Raw genomic sequence first — 21,381 nt, 5'->3', positions numbered from 1 at the left:
TCTTCTTAGTTAATTTTAGTGTTTTTCATTTCCTTGTGTAATCCGAATTCCATACTTTCAATATAGTGTTATTAGTTTATTTAAATCTTGTTTTCTTTACTGTTTTCTTTTATTTCATACTTAGATTAGTTTACTTCATGTCTAGCTAAATTAGTTCTTAGGATTTGATCAAAATCTTTTCCAAAAACCATGAAGTGTTCTTGATGTTCTTGAGTTTTTCTTGATATATTTGATGATTGTATAAAGACTAGAGGATATCAAAAATCATGCTAAAAGGTTTTGTTATCAATATTCCAATCTAATTATTCATGAAAAAGAGATTTGCTTGTCTATAAGTTTTCTTGGATCCTTGAGTAAAACCAATGTTCTTGAAAGGGAACGATGTCTTTTGCAATGGTTCTATTTGACATGATATGTGTTTACTTATTAGAGTTACCTTATAGGGTATGCCAGAGAGCACCGATCATTTCATACATTTGGTAATGTAAAACATCTTTCCATTGTAGTTTAATCTTTACATGGAATAGATCGGTGTGAAACTAGATACCTTATCATTGTGGCCTAATTAGAGTTTTCATGTATCGTGTATGCTTATTAGGATGTTTTATAAAGTAGTAAGCTAGAGAGCATCAATCCCCCACACCTTTGGTAGTATAAACGTTTTTCAATTATAGATTAATTTTTACGTGGTAAGTGTTTGATGTGAAACTAGGTGCTTTATAACTACGTCCTAACGAAAGTTTTTTCATGTCGAAGTCGTCGTAATGGTTGACGCCCATTACGCGCTCATATCATGCATGTTAGGAAGATCCATGTAGACTTTAAGCATTTCATTGGTTGGGGATTAGATGAGATCAATACCCTAAGTTTCTTTTAAGTTTGTTTCATTTTCCATCTTTATTACCTTATTTATTGTAGCTTCAATTCTACAACCTTTACTTTGTTTTTATTTTTAAGTTAAGTTAAATACGCTCTTTAAGTATCCCATTACGCAAAACAACCCTCAATCTCTATGGTTTGATAACCCTTACTATAGTACAATTGATTCGTACTATTGCGAGTGGTAAAACTTATAAACTTAAAATCCACGTATCGTCGTGTTGAGCGACGTACTAGTCTGTATCCTCGCTTGAAATTAGTCCTGCCCCTAAAAGTATAGATTGGCCATGATGATTCACTCCTACAAAAGGAGCAAATGACATGTCATATCTATTGGTCAAATACGTTGTATCAAACGTAATAACTTCTCCAAAGAAATCATACGCTGCCCTACTCCATGCATCAGCTCAAAAAACATTTCATAACCTACAGTCATCGTCCATATCCATCACAAAGTAAAAGCCACTATTCTACTTTTGCATTCTTCTGAAATAATCACTAAGTGCTTGAGCACCTCCTTTACCAAGACGGAATTCTCTTGCCTTGTTAATATAATTCCAGCAATCTCTCCCTCCAAAGGAAAGACTCTCAAACCCCCCACTTTCAATAACTAATGAATTAAAATTCTTACTCAAATGTATTCTTGCTCTATCATTTAGCTCAAGCCTTCTTTTTGCAGCATCATTAATTTTCTTATTGCTTCTAAAAAATCTTGCTTTGCCCGGGCTTAATGAATGATTATGCGTTAGCTCAACTTTACTCAAAAACCACGTTCCATCATCACATAAATTCGCATAAATCCTGGCACTACACCCTGTTCTATTAGTTGCTGGAGTTGGCTTCGCACAATCACTTGTTCTAGGTCGCTCTGGACCTCCACGAGTACATATAAGCACTACGTAACTTTTTATACACTTCTTTTTTCTCGAGCTTCTATGCGCTATATCAAAACCAGCTTGCTTAGAATACCTCCTATAATAAGAGTGAACTTCTTCTATTGAACTAAATGTCAATGATGCCTTTGGCTCTTCAACTTTCTCATCATCCTTTAACACCACAGGTAGTACCACATTTTCTTCATCATCATTCAACCTTCATCTGAAATAAACGTCATTAAATCCTTTGGTTCTTCAAAATTTTCACCCACATCTATCCAAAAAAGAATACAAAGTGTGTTTATAAAAAAGCCTAGAATAATAATAAAGAAACAAAAAAAAGGGCAGCCATCTTAGTGGGTCAAAACAAAACTATAACTCAAACAAAAGTGAAAAAACTAACCACTTTGATGGTCATCTTGATGGGTTAAAGCATCTTCAAATTCACCCTCGTTATCCAATCGTGAACTTCAAGAGTCCATTTAGGAAAGTGCTATATTAAAAAGTACTACAAGTTAATTGAATGGGAAAATGTAAGAATTTGTTAATAATCGATACCAATAACAATAAAATTCCATTACACATTAGAGAATTGTAGAAAGAGTAAGACTAGACATGAATATATAACACAAGAATAGTGAGAGCGATGCTATGTTACTCTTGCTTAAAGATGAGGGGTTCTAATTTAGACAATTATAGCCAAATTTATTATAGAAATCTACTTGCATAATTATCGTCCTCCTATGGTTAATTGACAAAAGAATCAACTGTAAAAACAAAGAGAAACAACTCTGAAACAGAATACCTTACAACTAGAGATTGTCTCTAGACAAACAACCAAACAAAACTACAAAAGAAACAACTAAGCAGCAAGCATGACTACATATTAAATAGGGATGACTGTAGGATTGGTTTAGCTTGTTAAATGTAATGTACATAATATTTATAACTTCCAAGATCTTAACTATTATGATTTTCACAATAAATAAAATAAAATAAACATACCAGAATCTATATCAATAAAAGTCTTTTTCAAAGCTCAAACACTAGGAAATAGTTTCTCTCACTTGGCCCTCTTAAGATATACAAAGCTGATGGATATTGTACATATTTATAGGGTAGAGAGAGGGCCAGTTTCCTTTGTTTTTTATTACCATTAATTCTACTTCCCATCAAAGTTAGAATTAATTAATAAGAAACATTAACTTTTCGTAGTTAATTAACCAACACTTTATTAAGGTGTATTAATTAACCATTAACCAACAATTAATGAAGGAGGATTAATTAACCAACATTAAGATCGAGTCTAATAAGTTGTCCTTACATAGCCTTCCTAGGATAAGTTTGAGATTTATTCGTACTAATAATACTATAACAAAGATTCTACGTCTTTCATAACCTACTACATTACATGCTTTATACTTTTACCTAATTTGTTTGGAAGCTCTCTCTCATAATTTATTTTACTTTTGCTGGCCATCCAATTAGAATTAGGGTTCCTCACTTTTTCCAATTCAGTTCTTAATTTATTTATTTATTCTATAAAAACTAGGAAAGAAATAAAAATCAGATTTAGACCCCAATTGCATCATGTATAGGTGTTAAAATTGTTTTTGGTGTTTACATTAACCAAATCATTTGTCTTGACCCTAAATTGAAACACATGATTTTGGATTATTTCTTGGAGTGATTCACAAGAACTCTGCCCACCATTTCAACAGTTTTGATTGAATTTCCGGCCAAATGGGACAGCAAACTAAAGTTGATTTGTTAGACATTGGTTCTTAAGGAGACTCAAGTGTTTGTAATATCATTATCACAACCCATATATGAAGATTATTACAGGTTCTGTTCATAGGAATATAACATCTTAATCATAGGGGAAAAACAATACAAATGGATGAGATGGTTCATCTATGATTCTCTTTTCTAAAATAATTGGTTGTTATCATTCATATACTACAACTAATTAAGACGTACATCAAATACCTGATATTCGTCTTCTGAAAAGTCTATGTTATTTCCATAAAATATAATATACAAGATATCTAAAAAAGACAAAAAAAAAAATGTCCTCATTCATGCAACCACACCGTGACAAAAGACAAGTAGTTTCTAGTACAAAGACGAAGCAATTCAATCCAAGTTGGAGCTCTACCAGTACCAGACATGAGAAAAGACACAAGTCACGTTAACTTTTACAAGTCATAAGGATCTCTTGGCCATCATTTCTGATCAAAAGCAATGGCCATTAATTATACAACTCAAGTAGCCAATGCAAATCCAAACCATTTTAGATATGTCATTGTTGTGGATTATATGCTCTCTTTTTTCTTTTTTTCTTTCTTTCTTCTTCTTCTTCTTCTTCTTCTTCTTCTTTTTTTTTTTTTTTTTTTTCTGCATTAGGAAAGGTCAGTGTAGGATAATACAGATATAGTGCAGTTGAGATTAGCTTTAACACAGTGGTCTAACCGCTAGTAATGTGAATGATTGGCATTAAAAAAAAATAAAATCAGGCATTGGCTGCCTCCACTGTGTGAAGCAGCCAAAAATTTCCCCCCCTTTTTTTTTTTTTGTAGCAACAGATCCGGCCATAGAGAGAGGGAGAGAGAGAGAGAGAGAGAGAGAGAGAGAGAGAGAACCTGTTTTTTTTAGCCAGAAGGGGACGCAGGATGACGGAGGAGGCCAATCGCCGAGAGGGACGGGGACTACCGGTGAGTGAGCTACGGACGATGTAGAGAGGAAATCTGCTGGAGAGAGAGGAAATCTGCTGGAGAGGAAATATGCCTAAGAGAGAGAGAGAGAGAGAGGAAATCTGCCGGAGAGGGTCGTCGGACAACGGAGGAGGCCGACCGCCGAGAGAGAAGCTAGCGAAGAGACGACCGGATGAGAGAGGAAATAAGCCGGAGAGAGAGAGGAAATATGTTGGAGAGGGACGCCGGACGACGGAAAAGGCCGACCGCCGAGAGAGAAGCCGACGAAGAGACGATCGGACGAGGGGACTGTACGAAGTAGAAATTTCAGAGAGAGAGAGGGGGGCTGCTTTGGAGTATTTCATTTCCCTCCAACCAGTTTTCAAGCAACAAAAAAAAAACAAATTAAAACAGCCTTTCCACGTCAGCTGTTGTGCGGTTGTGAGAAATGAGTGCATGAATCATTTCTCTAAATAAAATACTATTTTTTAAAGTAATGTGACATAGCATTTTTAAGACCGTTTTAGATGGAAGAAGTAAAAAAAATTTAAAATCTAAGGAGTAAATTGAAATATTACTCACTAAAAGAATATATTTATATTTTTTTCTTCATAAAAATTATGCACATAAAAGGGACGAAAAAAAAAAAGTTAAAACCGGGAGGGAGGCTCTAGAGTAAGAGAAATGATTAAAACACTCACACTCCATAACAATGACACAACACCAAGGCACAATGGAGTGGGGCCCACACATGGACCTCACTCCGGAAAATGTTAAATTTACAACACCAACACAACAATCACACAACAACCCCTCACATGAGAGTGGACCCCACACACTGGGGCCCACCCTCATGTGAGGGGTTGTTGTGTGGTTGTTGTGATGGTGTTGTGTATGAATCAAATCCCCCTCACTCCATTGTGCCTTGGTGTTGTGTAGTGAGTGTAAGGATCACTCCCCCTAAAGTAATTCTAGCCGGCGCTCCAACGTCCCTCAAGAGTCTATCTCGTCTGACGTGGCATCACGCCATGTCAGACCCTTTTTAAAAAAAAAAATCAAAATTTTCAAAACCAGGTTAAACACGAAACAGCTGCCATATTCTCCCAAAAGTTTTTCCCCCCAAATCTTTCCCTCCTCCTTCCTTCCATCTCCTCCCTCAACGCCACCGATAGCCACCCACCAACTACCCCACAAGCACCGCCGCCAGTTGCATCCATCTCCATCCACCGTACAACCGTACAACTCCGAAGAGCCCAGCCGTAAAAAGAGGTAAGTTTTTTCTTCTTCTTTTTTTTCGATTTCCTCTCCTCTAGTAGTGTCAGAAGAATTTGGTTTTTCCACTTGTTTTTTTTTTATCTAGAATCTTGGTCTGTGCTTAAGAAATAAAAAAAAATTGCCCACGTTCTTCATAGAGTTTTCGGATTATCGCGGTTCATTGGAATCGTACAAACAAGCGCGTCAAAACCATCTTCTTTAATCTTTTATCCAAACCACAATCTGCCGTCCTTTTCTTTACAGCTTCAGTACGTTGGATGTTTGACTCAAATTAAGAACAATAGAACATTTAGAGTTAAGAAATGTGGGTCTGAATCTCTTATCCCTCAAACCCCTTATAGTCTGTGCTTAGTTTTTTTTTTTCTTTTTTCTTTTTTTTGTCAAGCTTTGTAAAAATTGGGGTATTCCTTTTAGTGTTATGGATTTGAATGGCTGAAGGGTTGCTGCGCTGGTAGCTAGGAAGTTGGGTTTTTTTGGCTTTGTTCTGCTAAAAATTGTTGGTTTGCTAAATGTGTAGTTTCGGTTTACTGGTTTTTGTATTGTTTGTTTGTTAAGTGTGTAGGTTTGAGGATTTTTGATGCGGGGTTTGGCTGAGTATGGATTGTTGGGCTTTTGGTTGTGTTTTTTGTTGTTGTAAATATTATGGGTTTTAGCTTGGTGTTTCTAGCCTGCCAGAGTGTTCTTTGTTTCTTTTGTGTTTGGAATGAAAAATCTTATTCATAAAAAAATAAAAAATGTCAATATTGGGAGAGGGTTAGTCTAGTCGTAGCATTTAGTGTTAAAAAACATATAAGAAGAAGGTTTACAGATTCAAGAGGAGAAAGTGAGATGAAATTACTAAAAGAATTCTTTCAAATAATCAATATAATTGTGTTTGTAATGCTTCCTGCAATGACTAGAACAAAAAGTTGATGAAAGAAATCATTGTTATGTTTCCATGTCAAATAAATCTACACTTGCCTTACAAAGGTTCCTACAGTAATTCCTTGCTGTTATCTTACAAGCATGGTTCCTGGCTCTGAATTGTTTCTTAATGCTAATTTTGCAACCACTGTTGTGTTGACTGCATCTCTTTTGAGAACTATTTTGTTTCTTCTGCTAGATTTCTCTTAAGCCAAATGTTCGCTTGCAGGATTTGCTCAACTGGGCTTACTACCGATGTCATCATTGAAGTTGGAGAGAGGACCTTCCATCTCCACAAGGTATATTTTACTTGGCCAATCAATCCTTTACTCTGCTTTTTTTCTTTTTTATCCCAGGCAAGCCTTGATTTGTTATTATTTACGATATACATTTGTATCTTGACCACTATGGTTTAAGAGGCATGCAAGGCTTGCATCAAAACTTACACCAAGATGAGGCTTGAAGAAAGCACCTTAATGTGCAACCTTAAGCCTCTTATCCCTTTGGCAGCATGTTTTGTGCCTTGAGGTTCTCCATGTATGAGATGTACAACTAGTAACAAATAAAAGTAGCTGGTTCTTATAATCTGAGATTTAATCTTGTCTGCGTTTAAATGTTCTATATTAGTAATTTCAAATTTTGCATTACTCAGAAAGAGAGAGAGAGAGAGAGAGAGAGAGAGAGAGAGAGAGAGAGAGAGAGAGAGCTCTTACCTCATAAGTTTAATCCATGGATTGCTTTAATGGATTTTCTGACAAAATTTTGGCAGGTCTACTATTTCCAATTGTTTTTGAGAGTCAAAGTTAGTGATGTAAATAAATGAATTAATCTGATATTCTTTATCATTATATCGTCTTCTTTGTAATACCAAGATTGTCAATTAGACAGAAAGAGTTAAACGTAATGTGTATTGTGTATTGAGTGGAAGCTTAATAGTGAGACTTTTCTTTTAGACTTGTAATTTTGGATGTATGAAAAATATGAACATGGAGCTCGATCTCTATATGTTATTTCCTATTTAAATTTATGATATAGAATTGAAGAACAAATATGATATTCTTCATTGTCTTCCTCTTCTTTGTTATCCTAGAATAAGAGAAAAAATATTGATTTTTAATTATTTATTTACAGGAAGTGATAAAATAATGTGCATTGAATGGAAGCTTAATAATGAGACTTTTCTTTTAGACTTGTAATTGGGGATGTATGAAAACTTATGATCATGCAGCTCTAATCTTGTTATTTTCCTTCTTTTGTTTATTATTATTATTTATTCAACGGTGATATCATTGCCTTGTATTATAGTCTTGCCTTCTGGGAAGTCAAAAAACTGGCCTTGCTTCTTAAGTCTTTAGTAGGCATTGACTTGTTTGCATATTTGGTGTTCTGGGATATTTAACTTTTATTTCTTTTTAACCCATCAAACTGCATTTTCTCCCTTGGCATGTCCGGCAGTTCCCCTTGCTGTCCAGAAGTGGAGTATTAGAAGATGTTATTGGAGAGCTTTATGACAGTTAATAGTATCATGCTTGGTGGTTTCATTTTAATCACAACTACTAGGCCCACTACATTTGCTTCAGGAAGAAGATGAAAATGAACTTGTTCAGATTGAAGATAACCTTCTTGAAAATGAACTGAAGCGAGAACTTAGTCAAGGATCAAAGGTTCGTCTACATTTACATCAAGATGAAGATGAACCAAAGCAGAAATCTAATCGAATATCAAAGCACCGTTGCAATGGATTGAGTTGCTATTTTGGAAGTATTTTGTGTTATTTATTTTTTTTTTTTGTTATTTTAATGTATATGTTGTAATGATTTTAGCATCTTTTTGTTGCTGTATCCAACTGGAATTGGTAGTTAATGTGTTGATGCGTTACTTGATTGCAATCCATCAAGATAGTGCATTTAAATTTTTACTAAAGTGTAGCTAACTGGTGTAGTGCATTTAACCGTTTATGAGATGAACAATTACCCAAACTTATTCAGCTTGTCAGTGGGTGAGTGACAATGAGGAAAGTAGTATGAAAGTTCCATTTGACTAGTATTTTAACTCGGTCAAGATTTCTCAAATGACAAAACTTTGTTTACAAATAACCAAAGAAATGGTAAAGAAATTGCTCAACATTATAGAAAGCAATGACAAAATCGTGATGCTCCATGATACTGTCAAACAAGCAAAAGAACTATACAAAATACTGTCAAACACAATGCCCTCCACACAGATATAACAAACGGAATGCCCTCTGCACATGTCAACAACAAAAGTAATTACACCATCTTGAGATCCCTTAGTGTCCTGTGCGTCTTCTCTGGAAGTCTTCAATTAAAAAATCATACAAACTTGTTAGCAAAAGCATTTAAAAAATATTCAAATAAGCATACTTAAACATAATGAACAAAAGCAACCTAGAAACCATAAAAATGAGCATAACAAACTCATACACATGGAAACATAACACTTACCAAAAGTGAGAACTAGAAATTCAACTTTTGTTGGAAAAAGGGGGCACAACATGATTCTGCAGGATTTGAGATCCCTGCAAATTATGACAAAACATTATATACAATACCAACATAATTTTACACAATTCCTCAGTTATCATGTGAAGCTTGTGTTTTATTCTGTAATACCTGAGTAATTACACCATTTTGAGTTCCGATTACATTGTCATGCTGAATATTAGTTATGAAAGGCAACGAAGCTTCATTACTGTCCAATGCGTATTGTTGCGTTCCTTCACAAGTCTTCAATTAACATGTTAAAAAAGCATTTAAAAAATATTTAAATAAGCATAATTAAACATAAGGATTATCAAGCAACTGAGAAAACTAATAAAAGGGCTATGTTTCTTTTATAGGAGGCTGGGGGTAAGTAGTTTTGAAGGAAATGTCAAGCAACTGAGAAAACTAATAAAAGGGGTATGTGATGCAAACAAGTGTAACAGAAACAAGATACTATTACAGGAAAAGAACAAATATAGTCATTCCATAACTTTGGCTTAGGAAATGTAGAAAGAGTACATCGATATAATCATAAGCTGATTAAAAACGTTATAAAGAGTATGAATTTTTTTAATAACATACTTACCAAAAACTAGTAAGACTCCTCTACTCTAGGAAGTATAAGCTAATTTATATTCAAAAGTCTAGAAGCCAATTAATCTGACATATAGAACCAAAACTGTAGGCTACTAGAAAATTATATACAACAATGGCATAGTTTTTTAAATTAAATCCACCAAGAAACTAACCACCATGAGCAATAAATGCAAAATTTTCCTACTTTTTGAAGTGTCAATATGTACTTTTCTGATAGCTAATTTCTCAGTATTTAAACAAGAACAAAGAATGCTGAAATTCTCGCGAAGGCATTTTCAATAACATCAGCTTCATTAAGAAGAACAAACGCTATTTCCCCAAAAGAGACAAAAATCTTCAATACTGATAATTCCATACAATTGCATATGAAATAAAGGAACAAGAATGCTGAATCATACTTAGAAGCTTAAATCCACTTAATATTCAGTTGACCATTAAAAGATAAAAAAAAATATAGCGTTTTTGCTTCATCCGTAAGTAAAGCTAAATCCTCAACAAGATCTAAATGGATATGAAAAAGTCAAATTCCTTGCTTGCTGCATCAACAGCAAGGCCTTCTTTTCAAATGAGAAAAAACTAGTGTCAAAGTGAATGCCATTTGGGATATGCCAATTGCCAAGGCCACAAACCACAAATTCAGAAAAGCAAATCAAAGAAAAGACATAAATTTCATTTCACGCTTTGCAAGCACCTATACAGAGAAATATATGAGTCAACCGTAAACCCACAAAATATCACCAACAAACGAAGAAAAGAAAAAAAACTTACCAACATCACATTAAAACCATAACTTTCACGCCAAAACCGGAACCCTCCAAAAACCCAACCCTCAATCAAAATCCCAAAAACCTCAAGATCAAATGCCACAAGCTCATCAAACAAAAAACATCAAAATCAGAGGGAGGGAGGGAGGGAAGGAGGGTCACGCCAAAATCAGAACCCTCCGAAAACCCAACCCTCAATCAAAATCCCGACACTCATCTCCTAAACCAAACCCACCGAAACCCAGAACCCCATATCCCCCAAAACCTCAAGATCAAATGCCACAAGCTCATCAAACAAAAAACATCAAAATCAGAGGGAGGGAAGGAGGGTCACGCCAAAACCAGAACCCTCCGAAAACCCAACCCTCAATCAAAATCCCAACATTCATCTCCCAAACCAAACCCACCGAAACCTAGAACCCCATATCCCCCCAAAACCTCAAGATCGAATGCCACAAGCTCATCAAACAAAAACTCCATTTTGCTATCAACACACCATTACTCTTATTCAAACACAATTCAACAACTTCTCGGCCACCAAACAGAAAATGAACTAGGCCAAGAACAAAACATCAAAATCAGAGAGAGGGAGAGAGAGAGGGAGAGCTTACGAAGCAGTCATCGTCAATAGTGAAAATATAATTCTTGGAAACCAGGAAGCCGAAGCACCGACAGGCAGAGTCCTTGAATGAAATGCAAGAAGCTTTGGGACCCAGAATCCGATTGATGTCGTTGCGGTTGTGAAGCCAAATCTCACCCAAAACCAACTAAAAACCCGGATCTTGAGAGAAAATCAAAAGGAAAAATCGAAAAAAAGAAAAGAAAAGAAAAAGAAAAAGAAAACCTTACGGTGGATGGGCTCGTTGGCGGTGGCGGTTCGATTGGGCCTGCTCGTGGCGGTATGGTGGTTGGGTAGTCGGATTCGTCGGAGCGGAACCAGAGATGGAGAACGCATGGTACCTTTTGGCCGGAGATCCAGAGATGGAGCTGGACGTACCGGTGGCGGTGGTAGCTGGTTGTCGACGGTGGTGGGCTTGTGGGTCGCGGTCGGTGGGGTTGAGGGAGGAGATGAAGAGAGGGAGGGAAAGATGGGGGGAAAAAATTTTGGGGAAGAAAGAAAATGGCTGAAGTGTTTAACAAATGCTGGATTTGAACTTTTTTTTTTTTTTTTTTTTTTTCAAAAAAATGAGGGCTGACGTGGTGTGGTGCCACGTCAGCAGGTGATGGACATTTGAGGGACGAATGATCGCCGTATAGAATTACTCGGAGGGTCTACATGTATCATCAGCATGATGGTTGGCTACCTTCTGTTGAGTTTCCCATTTATTTTTCTGGTTGTCTACAATCCAACCAAACATTACATAGCAAAAGTGGTCATAGTGACACGCACACACGAGGGTCTGACCAAAGCCACCGTGCTCGCCCTTCGTTATCCCAGACCCAACCAGCCTTCCCCTGATCCCCTCCTCCTCTGATTCCCCAGACGAAATTAATTAATTAAAATTCCCGAAAACCCGTTTGTTTTTAATTGAAATTTCAACTAATTTCTCGAAAACATCTTTTGTAACGCTCAAATTTGCTAATTTCTCTTCCCTCTGGTCCAGACCTTGACTTTTGAGGATAAATTTTTGCGATTTCGGTTGATATCAAGGGGGTTATTGTGGTTCATGGGGATGAGGGGTTGGGGAACGGGGATCGTCGTGGTGTTGATGTGGGTGAGGCTAACATGCGCCGCCGAACATTCTAGGGCTTCATCGCCGAGCACTGTTTGTCCCGCGGAGTCCGTAGCCGATTCGATCCTAGGGTTTCGGTTTCGGGATTGGAGTTGTCCCTTAGACGGTGATTCTGAATCCCTTGGTCTCGTTGCTGTAACCGAGGTATCTGTCGAATTTTTCCTTTTAGTCTTCTGGATTTCATTTATTGACATTTCTGGTCTTGTTTTCTGTTTTTCCTGGTGGGTTTTTTTTTTTTTTTTTTTGTGGGGGGTGGGGGGGGAGAAGTGTTTGGTTTGTTGAATTTAAGCATTTGGTGTGGCTATGTTCAGTATGTATCTGGATTATAGGAACTTGAAATTTGATTTGTGCTTTGTTTGTACTGTTTAGGAATCCAATTAGTTTATTCTAAAGTTCGGGTTTTTAATGTTAAATAAGGCTGTTAATTATTGATTTTAGAATCAGGAACTCGTAAAATAATGCTGGGGATTTTGTAATGTTTCTGGGAGTTGAAGGATTGCCGAATTGTGAAGAATGACAAGTGTTTGATCTGCATTTTGGAGGCATTGCTATTGCTTCTGAAAAGAAAAAAAATACAGCTTCGTTATTGCTTAAGATACTAAGAAAATAGCTCTTCAGTGCTAATTGAGCTGTATCTAACCCAATAGCTTTAGTGGTTGAACCCCTCTCTAGCTTCTGCTATTTTTCTTTGAAATTTTTAAGGCAGGTTCCTTAGAATTAAATATTATTGCAACGATTTGTGTCTTAAAGCAAGTTATTGTGGGTGATAGAAAGGTTAACTATGATTATCACAATAAAGGTAGCATCGCCTAGGCTAGTGCCTAAGGCCCTAAGGTTTATCTTTTTTATTTTGTTTTCATGATTTATCGCCACTGACATGGTGTACTAATGGAACTGAGCAAATTGCACAATCAAACTGAGAAGTTGCCTTGCTTTTATAAATCTTTTAGCTTTGCTCACAAATGTTTTAGTATAAGTCTAATGGGAATTTACACTTTGCTATTGTGAAGGGAGATGAGGTTTCACTGCAAAGGGCACTAAATATGGTTCACACGAAAAGTCATGAATATGTAGCCGTGCTCTTCTATGCATCTTGGTGCCCTTTCTCCAGGATTTTTAGACCAAGATTTTCCATCATGTCTTCTTTTTATCCCTCCATCCCCCATTTTGCTATTGAGGAATCGACCATCAGGCCAAGGTTTGTATACCACCAACTTTCTTTTATGTTTGCATTTTGCAATTATATCTTATTGATAGTTGGAAATAACATTGGTTTAGTGCCTGCAGCATACTTTCTAAGTATGGAGTTCATGGGTTTCCTACCCTTTTTCTTTTGAACTCCACAATGCGTGTTCGTTATCAAGGCTCCCGGACCTTTGGTTCTCTCGTTTCTTTCTATAGTGATGAGACTGGTAAGCCATTTCAGTTTGGAAGTTATTATGGGCTTCTGTTTTGGATTCTCAATTTATTTGTCTATGATGAATTAATGCAGCTAGTTGTAGATGAGAGCAAGTTAAAACAATAATGAGCTCCTGATTCTTATAGTTATTGAAGAGAAGGGATTTTTTTGTTTGTCATTTGCAAACAAATTGTTACTTCCTTACCCAAAAGAAGGGGGAAAAAAACAAGTTATTTCTTATATGTCCACCTTACTCAGAATAATTGGCATCTCATAGATTGTTGGACATGCTTTGCTTGCCTTTCTGAAATTTTTCCTTATGATGTTTTTTCGTTTCAGTAATGAAGTTGCTGGGTGTGCCTCTATATTTGGCCAATTAGTTGTAATGTTTCTCCTTATTTATTACCCCACTTGCTTTGTTGGAAAAATTTTATCCACACATGCATGGGAGAGAGAGTTGAGCAGGGGAGGGGGGTTATCAAGGAGTAATGCTATATGCAAGACTCCTGTCCCCCTCTTATCCCCCAAATGTGATGTGGTTTTTAAATCACCATTGGATCAAAATTCAATAGTGATCAATCCCAAATTCAATGGTAGTTTTAAAAACCACAACACCTTTGAGAGGATAAGAAGGAGATAGGAGTCTTGCATGTAGAAGGAGTAGGCATGGATGCTTTGATTGTTACTACTATTGATTTGTATCAGTGTGCAGAGTAATGCATCACTAAATTTTTTACTCTGCTGTTCTTTTTAATGAATACCTACATTTCTAACCATGTGTTTTATTGCACAATCATATTCAAGTTTCTTCTTTTCCATATTTATTGAATTGAATGGTTGTGTTTAGGCATTAAGATTGCATCATTGGATCAACTGCCTGTGGACAAAGTTGGGTGTACATCAAATCTTGAGAAGAACGATAACACCGAGCAGGAAAGCTGCCCATTCTCATGGGCAAGATCTCCAGAGAAGTTGCTTCGGCAGGAGACGTATTTGGCTTTGGCCACCACATTTGTGCTTCTGAGATTGTTATATTTCATTTTCCCAACTCTACTTTTACGTGCTCAAAGACACATTAGAAATGTGAGATTAGGGAGTTTGTGGGAACATCCTTTGGCCTATCTGAGGCGAGCAATACAGTTATTCAATTCTCTGAAGGAGCCTTGCAAGAGAAGCAATTTGCAGGAAGGAGCAATGAATGCCAGGGCATGGGCTTCCAAGTCCCTCGCCACAGTCTCTATTGGGGATGCAAGCACCAGTCGGGGTTTGCCCGGAAGTGAATGTCGCTAACTTTTCTTCGTTAGCGCTGAATTTTCCCATAAAACATTTTTCTTCAGAATCTACTGTGCCAGTTCTTTTTGTTTCAGATAATCATCACACCCTTGATTAAGAGCTCGTTGGGTTGAATGTCTTGTGATGAAGCTGAAGTATGTTACTCTATCCTGTAGTTATCCATTTCTGGTTAGTCTATATTGATTTAGAGTACAATTTATTTGTCATTGGAAAAGCTTAGACGATCCATTTGTGAATAGTTCCTTATTAATAGACCAAAGTCCTAATTTTATATCCTCTAATTGTGGGAAAGCTTATCATTCTTTATATTTTGGAAAAATTATTAAATTGGTCCTTGAGGTTTAGGTTTGTACCAAATTATACAAAAATTATCTTAAATCTCACTGTGGGAAGTTTTGTTATCAAATTGATCATTCTATTCAATTTGTACAGATTTTGTCCATTTTTTTATGGCATTTTTACAAAATTATAAATCTACTTCAAAGTGGTGGCGGAAACGGATCCTCTCCATTTCATTTGAAATGGAGCGGATCCGTTTGCATGCAGGGGTGGGCGATTATTTCCTCTTATTTGGGAGGAGTAGTCTTTCGTTTTTTTTTTTTTTTTTTATTATTATTTTGCTTTCATTTTTTATTTTTTATATTTTGTAGACTACATAAAAAAAAATGATAATTTGTAAAAAGTTCGATAAAATGATCAATTTGATAATAAAACTTATTCAGTTTTTTAAGATAATTTTTAGTCCTTTTAAGAGTCGATTCGATACAAGCCTAAAACCCCAAACGACCAATTTATTAACTGTCTTCTAATTATTAACGATATAGAATGTAATATTACAAAGTCCTGCATAGGTCTATGATTCATTTGACTTTATTTGTGCAACATTCTATAGCTGCTTGATCTTATATGAAAGCTGGAAGCCTGGAATAGAACTAAAATACGTAAGGTCCAATTAGATAAGTATAAATATAAATAATGTGTTTCCACATAAACAGTAGACCAATTAACCAAATTACTTGGAGCATCCCATGCGTTTTTGCCTACATTCTGAGGCAAGGCTTGATTGATGGCTTTGTTAGAAAATGCTTTAACAAGGATTAGCTAAAGGGGAAACACATTTCACCCAATAATTTGAGCTCTCATCTTCAAAAGGAATCAATATTTTTCTTTTTCTTTCTTTCTTCTCTTTTTTTCCTTAAAATGACATGAGAAAATATGAGCCTTAGATTTGCAAAAGAAAAATATTGGCCATAAATCAGATACAGTCCATGGAAGGAATTCTGATCCGACAAGAATTGGAAAAGCCGGATGACTCATGCCAACTGTTAGCTTAATATCCTAAGCATATACATCAAGCAGGGACTCCACCATATTACTATTTACCAGTCAACTCACCACAATTCCCAAGCTCCAGAATCCTTGGTCTGCAAGGCAAAAGCATATTTCATGAGCATCATGTTTCCCTAAGTAGAGTCAAAAAAAGAAAATAGAAAAGAAAAAACACAATCATATTCTACCTCGATTGGATTAGCTAAGACGGGGCGATAGAACACTAATCAACATCCACAGAGGTGGCATCTTTCTTCACAATCTGCCAAAACAGAATACCTTTAGAAAGCCATACCTGACCAAAAATATAAATGACATTGGATGAGATTTTTCCCAAAATAAGTATCCACTTTTTCTTCTTTCAGAAGTTATATAAGGGAGTAATCAATTTATCATGTGCCAGCTTCACAAACATGTACCTCAAAACATCTTTCATCATCTGACTAAATTTTTTTTTATCAAGTTATATGATAACTCATAAAAATCAAAACTACGCAGCCAACAAATTCCATGCTTTTTTGTTATTACCAATCTGACCAAAGTTTTCTAAAGCATCAGAAGTATCCTTTGTTCCTTTTTATACCAACCCTATGAAACTATTGATTAGTCCCCATGTCCAATATCCACTACAACCTAGAGCCATGCAAATTGCAAATATGCAACAACATCCCCACTATCAAACGGGGGTTCAACAGGAGATATTTTTTACACACCGATACTTCTGATCAGATGAACATGGGCACAAAAACCTTGTCCAGTAAAGAGCAGACTCTGGAATATCAATGAGGTGGAAAAGCTCCACTAGCAGCTACATTCATCCGTTTACCAAAAATGTCAAATTTTGAACGAAAATTGTGAAGTAATCCAAATTCTCAATGACTTATTAAAGAGTTTATACATTTCAAACAGAACTGATTATGTAATATAAACATTGCTTAGTGAAACACTCTTGATTGCTTAATGCTTTCAATACCTGAGATATGTATTCTTTAACCCTCTCATTGACTGGTCCATCTAAAGCTCTCTCAGCCAGTTCATAGAACAAGGTATTACCTTCAGGGCCACTAACCTTGTCCTTTTGCAAATATCTGCAAATAAAAGCAAGAATTGGGATTAATACAACTGTGAACTGTCGGTCTGAATCATTTAAAGGCACCATAAATGACCAATTAAAGAAAAATCAGGAGAAGTCCTCTATGTGCTTTAGGTGATTTTGACATTAAGACCCCAGTTTCCAATTTAATAGATTTGATACCCGTGTTTGGCCTCAGCGTAAATGCGAGACTTCTGTCCACTTTTTCATCAAATAGGAGACAGAAATCGTATGAAAGTACAATCATCATCACATATATATTTTTTTTAAAAAAAAAAAAAAAGAACCACGGAGGTCCTCCGTGGAAGCTGTGGGCTGGGTGCCATGGAGGTCGACCCCCACAGCCTCCATGGCCATGGAGAACAGCACACAGCTGGGTAACTCCATGGCTGTCGATGACCTCCACAGCCACCAGCCACAGCCTTGGAGGCCCTGGAGATCAGACCTCCATGGCCATGGAGGAGTCTAGTCACGGGCTGTCATCCACAGTCGTGAAAGTCTGGAAGGTCGGTTTTCCACAGTTCTCTCTTTTCTTTTATTATTTTAAGGACATAATTGTATTTGACAGAAAAGTGGCTGGAAGTTTTGCATTTATGTTGAACCCAAACTCGGACCTCAAAAATCTATCAAATTGAAAACCAGGGTCTAAATGTTAAAATCGTTTAAAATAAGGGGGTCTTATCATGATTTCCAAATAAAAAATCCACCCAATCAAACAATTCTAACCTTTGCTGGACAAGTGCCTCCAATGCCTGTTTCACGTTTCCAAGAACTGGATGGATTTCATCACTATCAGACAATCCCATTCGCCTCAAATGATGCCAAAGATTCTCTGCAATGCTTTCACCACAAGAGTAAGCTCGATTATGTTAGGAAATCACAAGAAGTGAAGTAACATATAGCAGTTTTTCCCTCAAAATTTTAAGTGAGAATCATAAGCCACCAACTTCATGAGGTGATGGTAACAATCTGATCTTTCACATTTTACTAGACAACCCACTGATCACTATAAAGCGAGCGAGTCCACTAAGCAGATGGGCTGGGTCTTCAAAAGATGAAAGTTTTAACCATGAATTTGGCAGAAAGATGGGCCTTTTTCCAACAGAAATATTCTGCCTTCTTTCTGTGTCACTACATAAAACAATTTAACCAGCAAATATACCTTCTGGAATTTTGCCACCAGCTAAATATACAACACTAAGCATGACGAAAGTGAAACCAGTCAGGTGCGTTGTATTTGCATCCTCAACATACTTTCTGTACACATCAGCAGGGAGCTGACTTATGAGAACGTAGGATTTGGCATCTGCAACACCTGGAGCAATGGATTAATGTAGTTATATTAGACCTTTTTTTTCTTTTTTTAAAAAGGGAAAAGATATCTCGGCACTGCATGCCATTTCAGAAGGTGGGGAACATGTCAAGACACTCCAAGATTCTTATTCTTCTTTATTAAAACATGTCAATATATGCTTTTGGTGTATTCAGCAAATATTATTCTTCTTTTTTTACTATTATAAAACTATAATCTCAGTGGTTGTTGCAGCTTCCGGCAGCAAGGTGGTGATCACCGTGGTGACTCAGGGATACTGGAAAAAAAACATGGAGGTGGAAAGGAAGCTGAAGCCTCTTATGGAAGAGGCCAGCTACAGGGTGGCCAGAGGTGGAAGTTCTTAAAACCAAGTAATAAATAAGAAATAACCATCAAAGTTGTTGACTCAAGTGGTGAAGGCCTTGGACTTTGGTGGCATAACCATCAAGTCTAAGGCTCGAATCCTCTAGGGTTCAAATAACTCCTTGGGGCCACACCCCTAGTGAAAGCCAGATTTAACCGATCTGTGTGGTGGGGGTGCGTTACAAGGGTCTGGGGTTTATCCTATAGGGGTGAGGACACAAAGTGGCCTTGCCTTGAGAAAAAGAAATAGAAGTGACAGTCCATAGGATCATCAGCTGAGCAGCAACTAATTGGTGCAATCAGCAACAGAAAAAAAATAAAAAAATAAAAAAATAAATTACGATCTGATAATCCAACTCTGTAATCTAAGCTTCAAAGGGTGGATCAAGCTGTACTTTGTTGATCTAATGTATCAAAACTCAGCGCGCACGCGCACTCACACATATATTTATAAGTTCATATGTGTATGTGTGTATGAACAGTGCATATATCTACTCATATTTCTATGTGTGACTTGAGCACGAACCAAATTATCCTAATACGTGAATATGCATGCAGATATGGAATGAAACTGCGCAATATATTACTAAAGACATCTGGCTTGCTGGCCCTATCATTTCTATTGCCAACCCATGAACGCAACTGTAATTTCTTATAATCTATCTATCTAGGATTGAATTCAAATGCGAATACCACAAATATGAAGAAGAGAAACCGATATTTGGATCACAGAGCCGATCCACTACACTTATCACAAAAATAGATTAGACATGCTATGTAATGAAAACCTAAAAATAATGTAAACGAAGTCAAAGACAAGTTTGTCCTTCGAATAAAATGGTCAAATCAAGGGACACAAGGCAAGGGACCAAAAAAATGAAAGGAAAAAAAAAATTGAATAAATGAAGCAAAAACATTGGACCACCTTTACTGTTGTCCCTAACCATGGAAACCTCATTTAACCTCAGAGCTGCCACACCTCTGTAACAAGCAAACCATGGGTTTGTACTCATGCGAACATATTGGCAAACATGTGATCACTACTTCTGTTGTAGCAATTAGCAAGACAGATGACTTATTATCAATGTGAAAGAAATATAAGCCTATTTAGTGCAGTTTGGAGGCTTACACCTCACGCCTGCCATACAAAATGATATCCTTCATCATAAATTTTAAGGTAATAGCTTCTCACTTTGCTGGGAAGAGCGCCCTTGATTTGCTGATGAAGGACGAGATCTTTGAAGTTCCCTCATCTCATAGCCAAAAATGCTTGAGAGCTTTTCTTTAGCCTCATTGATCACAAGAGACGGAAGAGCACGCTGACGATAGTTTTTAGTAACCAGTTGAGTAAGCTCATCCCTCTTAATTGGGCACCCTAAATTTTGGTGGGTTTTGAAAAGGACATAACGGATTACTTCTGCAACAAGCTTGTCCTTTTCCTGGGAAGAATATTGTTTGTGCATTAGAAGGAACATATTTTCTAACCCAAAAACGTGAGAATAATCAAGTGAAGGAGACACAAAACTATACCTCTTTTGAAATATCAAACTGAGAAAAATCTTCTCCAGCACTAGCCATCCTGCAGCAAAAATCCATAACGACGCAACTGATCATTAAGACCTCAAAGGACAATTATTTGTTATTATCTTCTCTTTTTTTTTTTCTTTTTTTTTGGGGGGGTGGGGGGGAAGAGAGGTTTAACATCTTGAAATTGATGTCAGGGGATCAATCAATTAGAATACCCATCAAACAAAAGTAAAGAGGGAAAATAATGAATATAAAGATACATCTAACAATTCAAGTTAGGTCTTAAATCTCAAACCTGAGCACTGTTCGGGCAACATCAAGGACAAAAACGAATTAATTATGCTCCCAGTTGGGATTCCCACACCTCAAGTGTATAACATTGTCATCCTACTGATGTTCATTACACATTCTACGTGCACATTAGCGTGTAGAATCAACCATCAATCAATTCTTTCTAGAGACAAGTGGATTACCTGTGCAGAAGTCGTGCAAAGTCTGGGTTTTTTCCGCTGTGCGTGGGTGTTTGTGATTGCTGTCACAGTGGGTAACGCTGTAGCCGGGGCTGAAACGTCGGAGCAGTGTCGCTGGGCTGAGTGCGGTAACGGCAGTCGGTGGCATACGGCGTTCTCTCCAGTAGTGGCGAAGGCTGGAAGCGGAGGTGTGCAGCCGTGGGAAACAGCCGTTGGCGCTGCAAGTCTCTCTTTGTTTTGCGAATATGTCGTGCGACTCGTGCGTTGGGTTATTTGGTGGAAGAAGAGTGCCGTTTGGTTGCACATCTTGGTGGGTATTGCTATTCCAGTTTATGGATACCTTACTTCCCGTACAGGTACTCTCTTATTCCT

The 21,381-nt window shown here is 36.9% G+C and overlaps 3 protein-coding genes and 1 long non-coding RNA gene across 5 annotated transcripts; 2 read left to right on the top strand and 2 right to left on the bottom strand.

The window, feature by feature from the left end:
* The first annotated feature begins 5,528 nt into the window (after positions 1 to 5,528).
* Positions 5,529 to 8,635, top strand: LOC133871137 (uncharacterized). The gene is made up of 3 exons (XR_009900829.1): positions 5,529 to 5,716; positions 6,855 to 6,924; positions 8,081 to 8,635. It is a non-coding gene; the product is annotated as an uncharacterized LOC133871137 (long non-coding RNA).
* Positions 8,636 to 8,651: 16 nt separating this feature from the next.
* Positions 8,652 to 11,612, bottom strand: LOC133871136 (uncharacterized). 2 transcript variants are annotated; one of them, XR_009900828.1, is made up of 5 exons: positions 11,340 to 11,612; positions 11,102 to 11,257; positions 9,259 to 9,372; positions 9,091 to 9,164; positions 8,652 to 8,944 (listed from the first exon to the last, which is right to left on the bottom strand). XR_009900828.1 is itself a non-coding variant. In XM_062308512.1 (5 exons), exons 1-4 carry the CDS (start codon positions 11,443 to 11,445, stop codon positions 9,111 to 9,113), a joined length of 435 nt encoding a protein of 144 aa, XP_062164496.1. In that variant the 5' UTR covers positions 11,446 to 11,612; the 3' UTR covers positions 8,652 to 8,944; positions 9,091 to 9,110. The 2 variants fall into 2 exon arrangements, 1 of the variants encoding a protein (XP_062164496.1); XM_062308512.1 differs by having other exon boundaries at positions 11,335 to 11,612.
* A 191-nt stretch (positions 11,613 to 11,803) lies between these two features.
* On the top strand, positions 11,804 to 15,196 carry LOC133871201 (5'-adenylylsulfate reductase-like 4). The gene is made up of 4 exons (XM_062308593.1): positions 11,804 to 12,367; positions 13,234 to 13,421; positions 13,511 to 13,635; positions 14,470 to 15,196. The coding sequence occupies exons 1-4, from the start codon at positions 12,158 to 12,160 to the stop codon at positions 14,910 to 14,912; spliced, it is 966 nt and encodes a 321-aa protein (XP_062164577.1). The 5' UTR covers positions 11,804 to 12,157; the 3' UTR covers positions 14,913 to 15,196.
* A 925-nt stretch (positions 15,197 to 16,121) lies between these two features.
* LOC133870211 (uncharacterized) lies at positions 16,122 to 21,249 on the bottom strand. The gene is made up of 8 exons (XM_062307285.1): positions 21,013 to 21,249; positions 20,543 to 20,591; positions 20,205 to 20,451; positions 18,500 to 18,652; positions 18,064 to 18,169; positions 17,218 to 17,332; positions 16,433 to 16,506; positions 16,122 to 16,339 (listed from the first exon to the last, which is right to left on the bottom strand). Exons 2-7 carry the CDS (start codon positions 20,588 to 20,590, stop codon positions 16,468 to 16,470), a joined length of 708 nt encoding a protein of 235 aa, XP_062163269.1. The 5' UTR covers position 20,591; positions 21,013 to 21,249; the 3' UTR covers positions 16,122 to 16,339; positions 16,433 to 16,467.
* Positions 21,250 to 21,381: the final 132 nt, after the last annotated feature.

Source organism: Alnus glutinosa, chromosome 6 (genome assembly GCF_958979055.1).
Source record: "Alnus glutinosa chromosome 6, dhAlnGlut1.1, whole genome shotgun sequence".
Lineage (NCBI taxonomy): Eukaryota > Viridiplantae > Streptophyta > Magnoliopsida > Fagales > Betulaceae > Alnus > Alnus glutinosa.
Note: the sequence above shows the minus strand (reverse complement) of the source record. Positions and strands in the feature narration are given on the sequence as shown.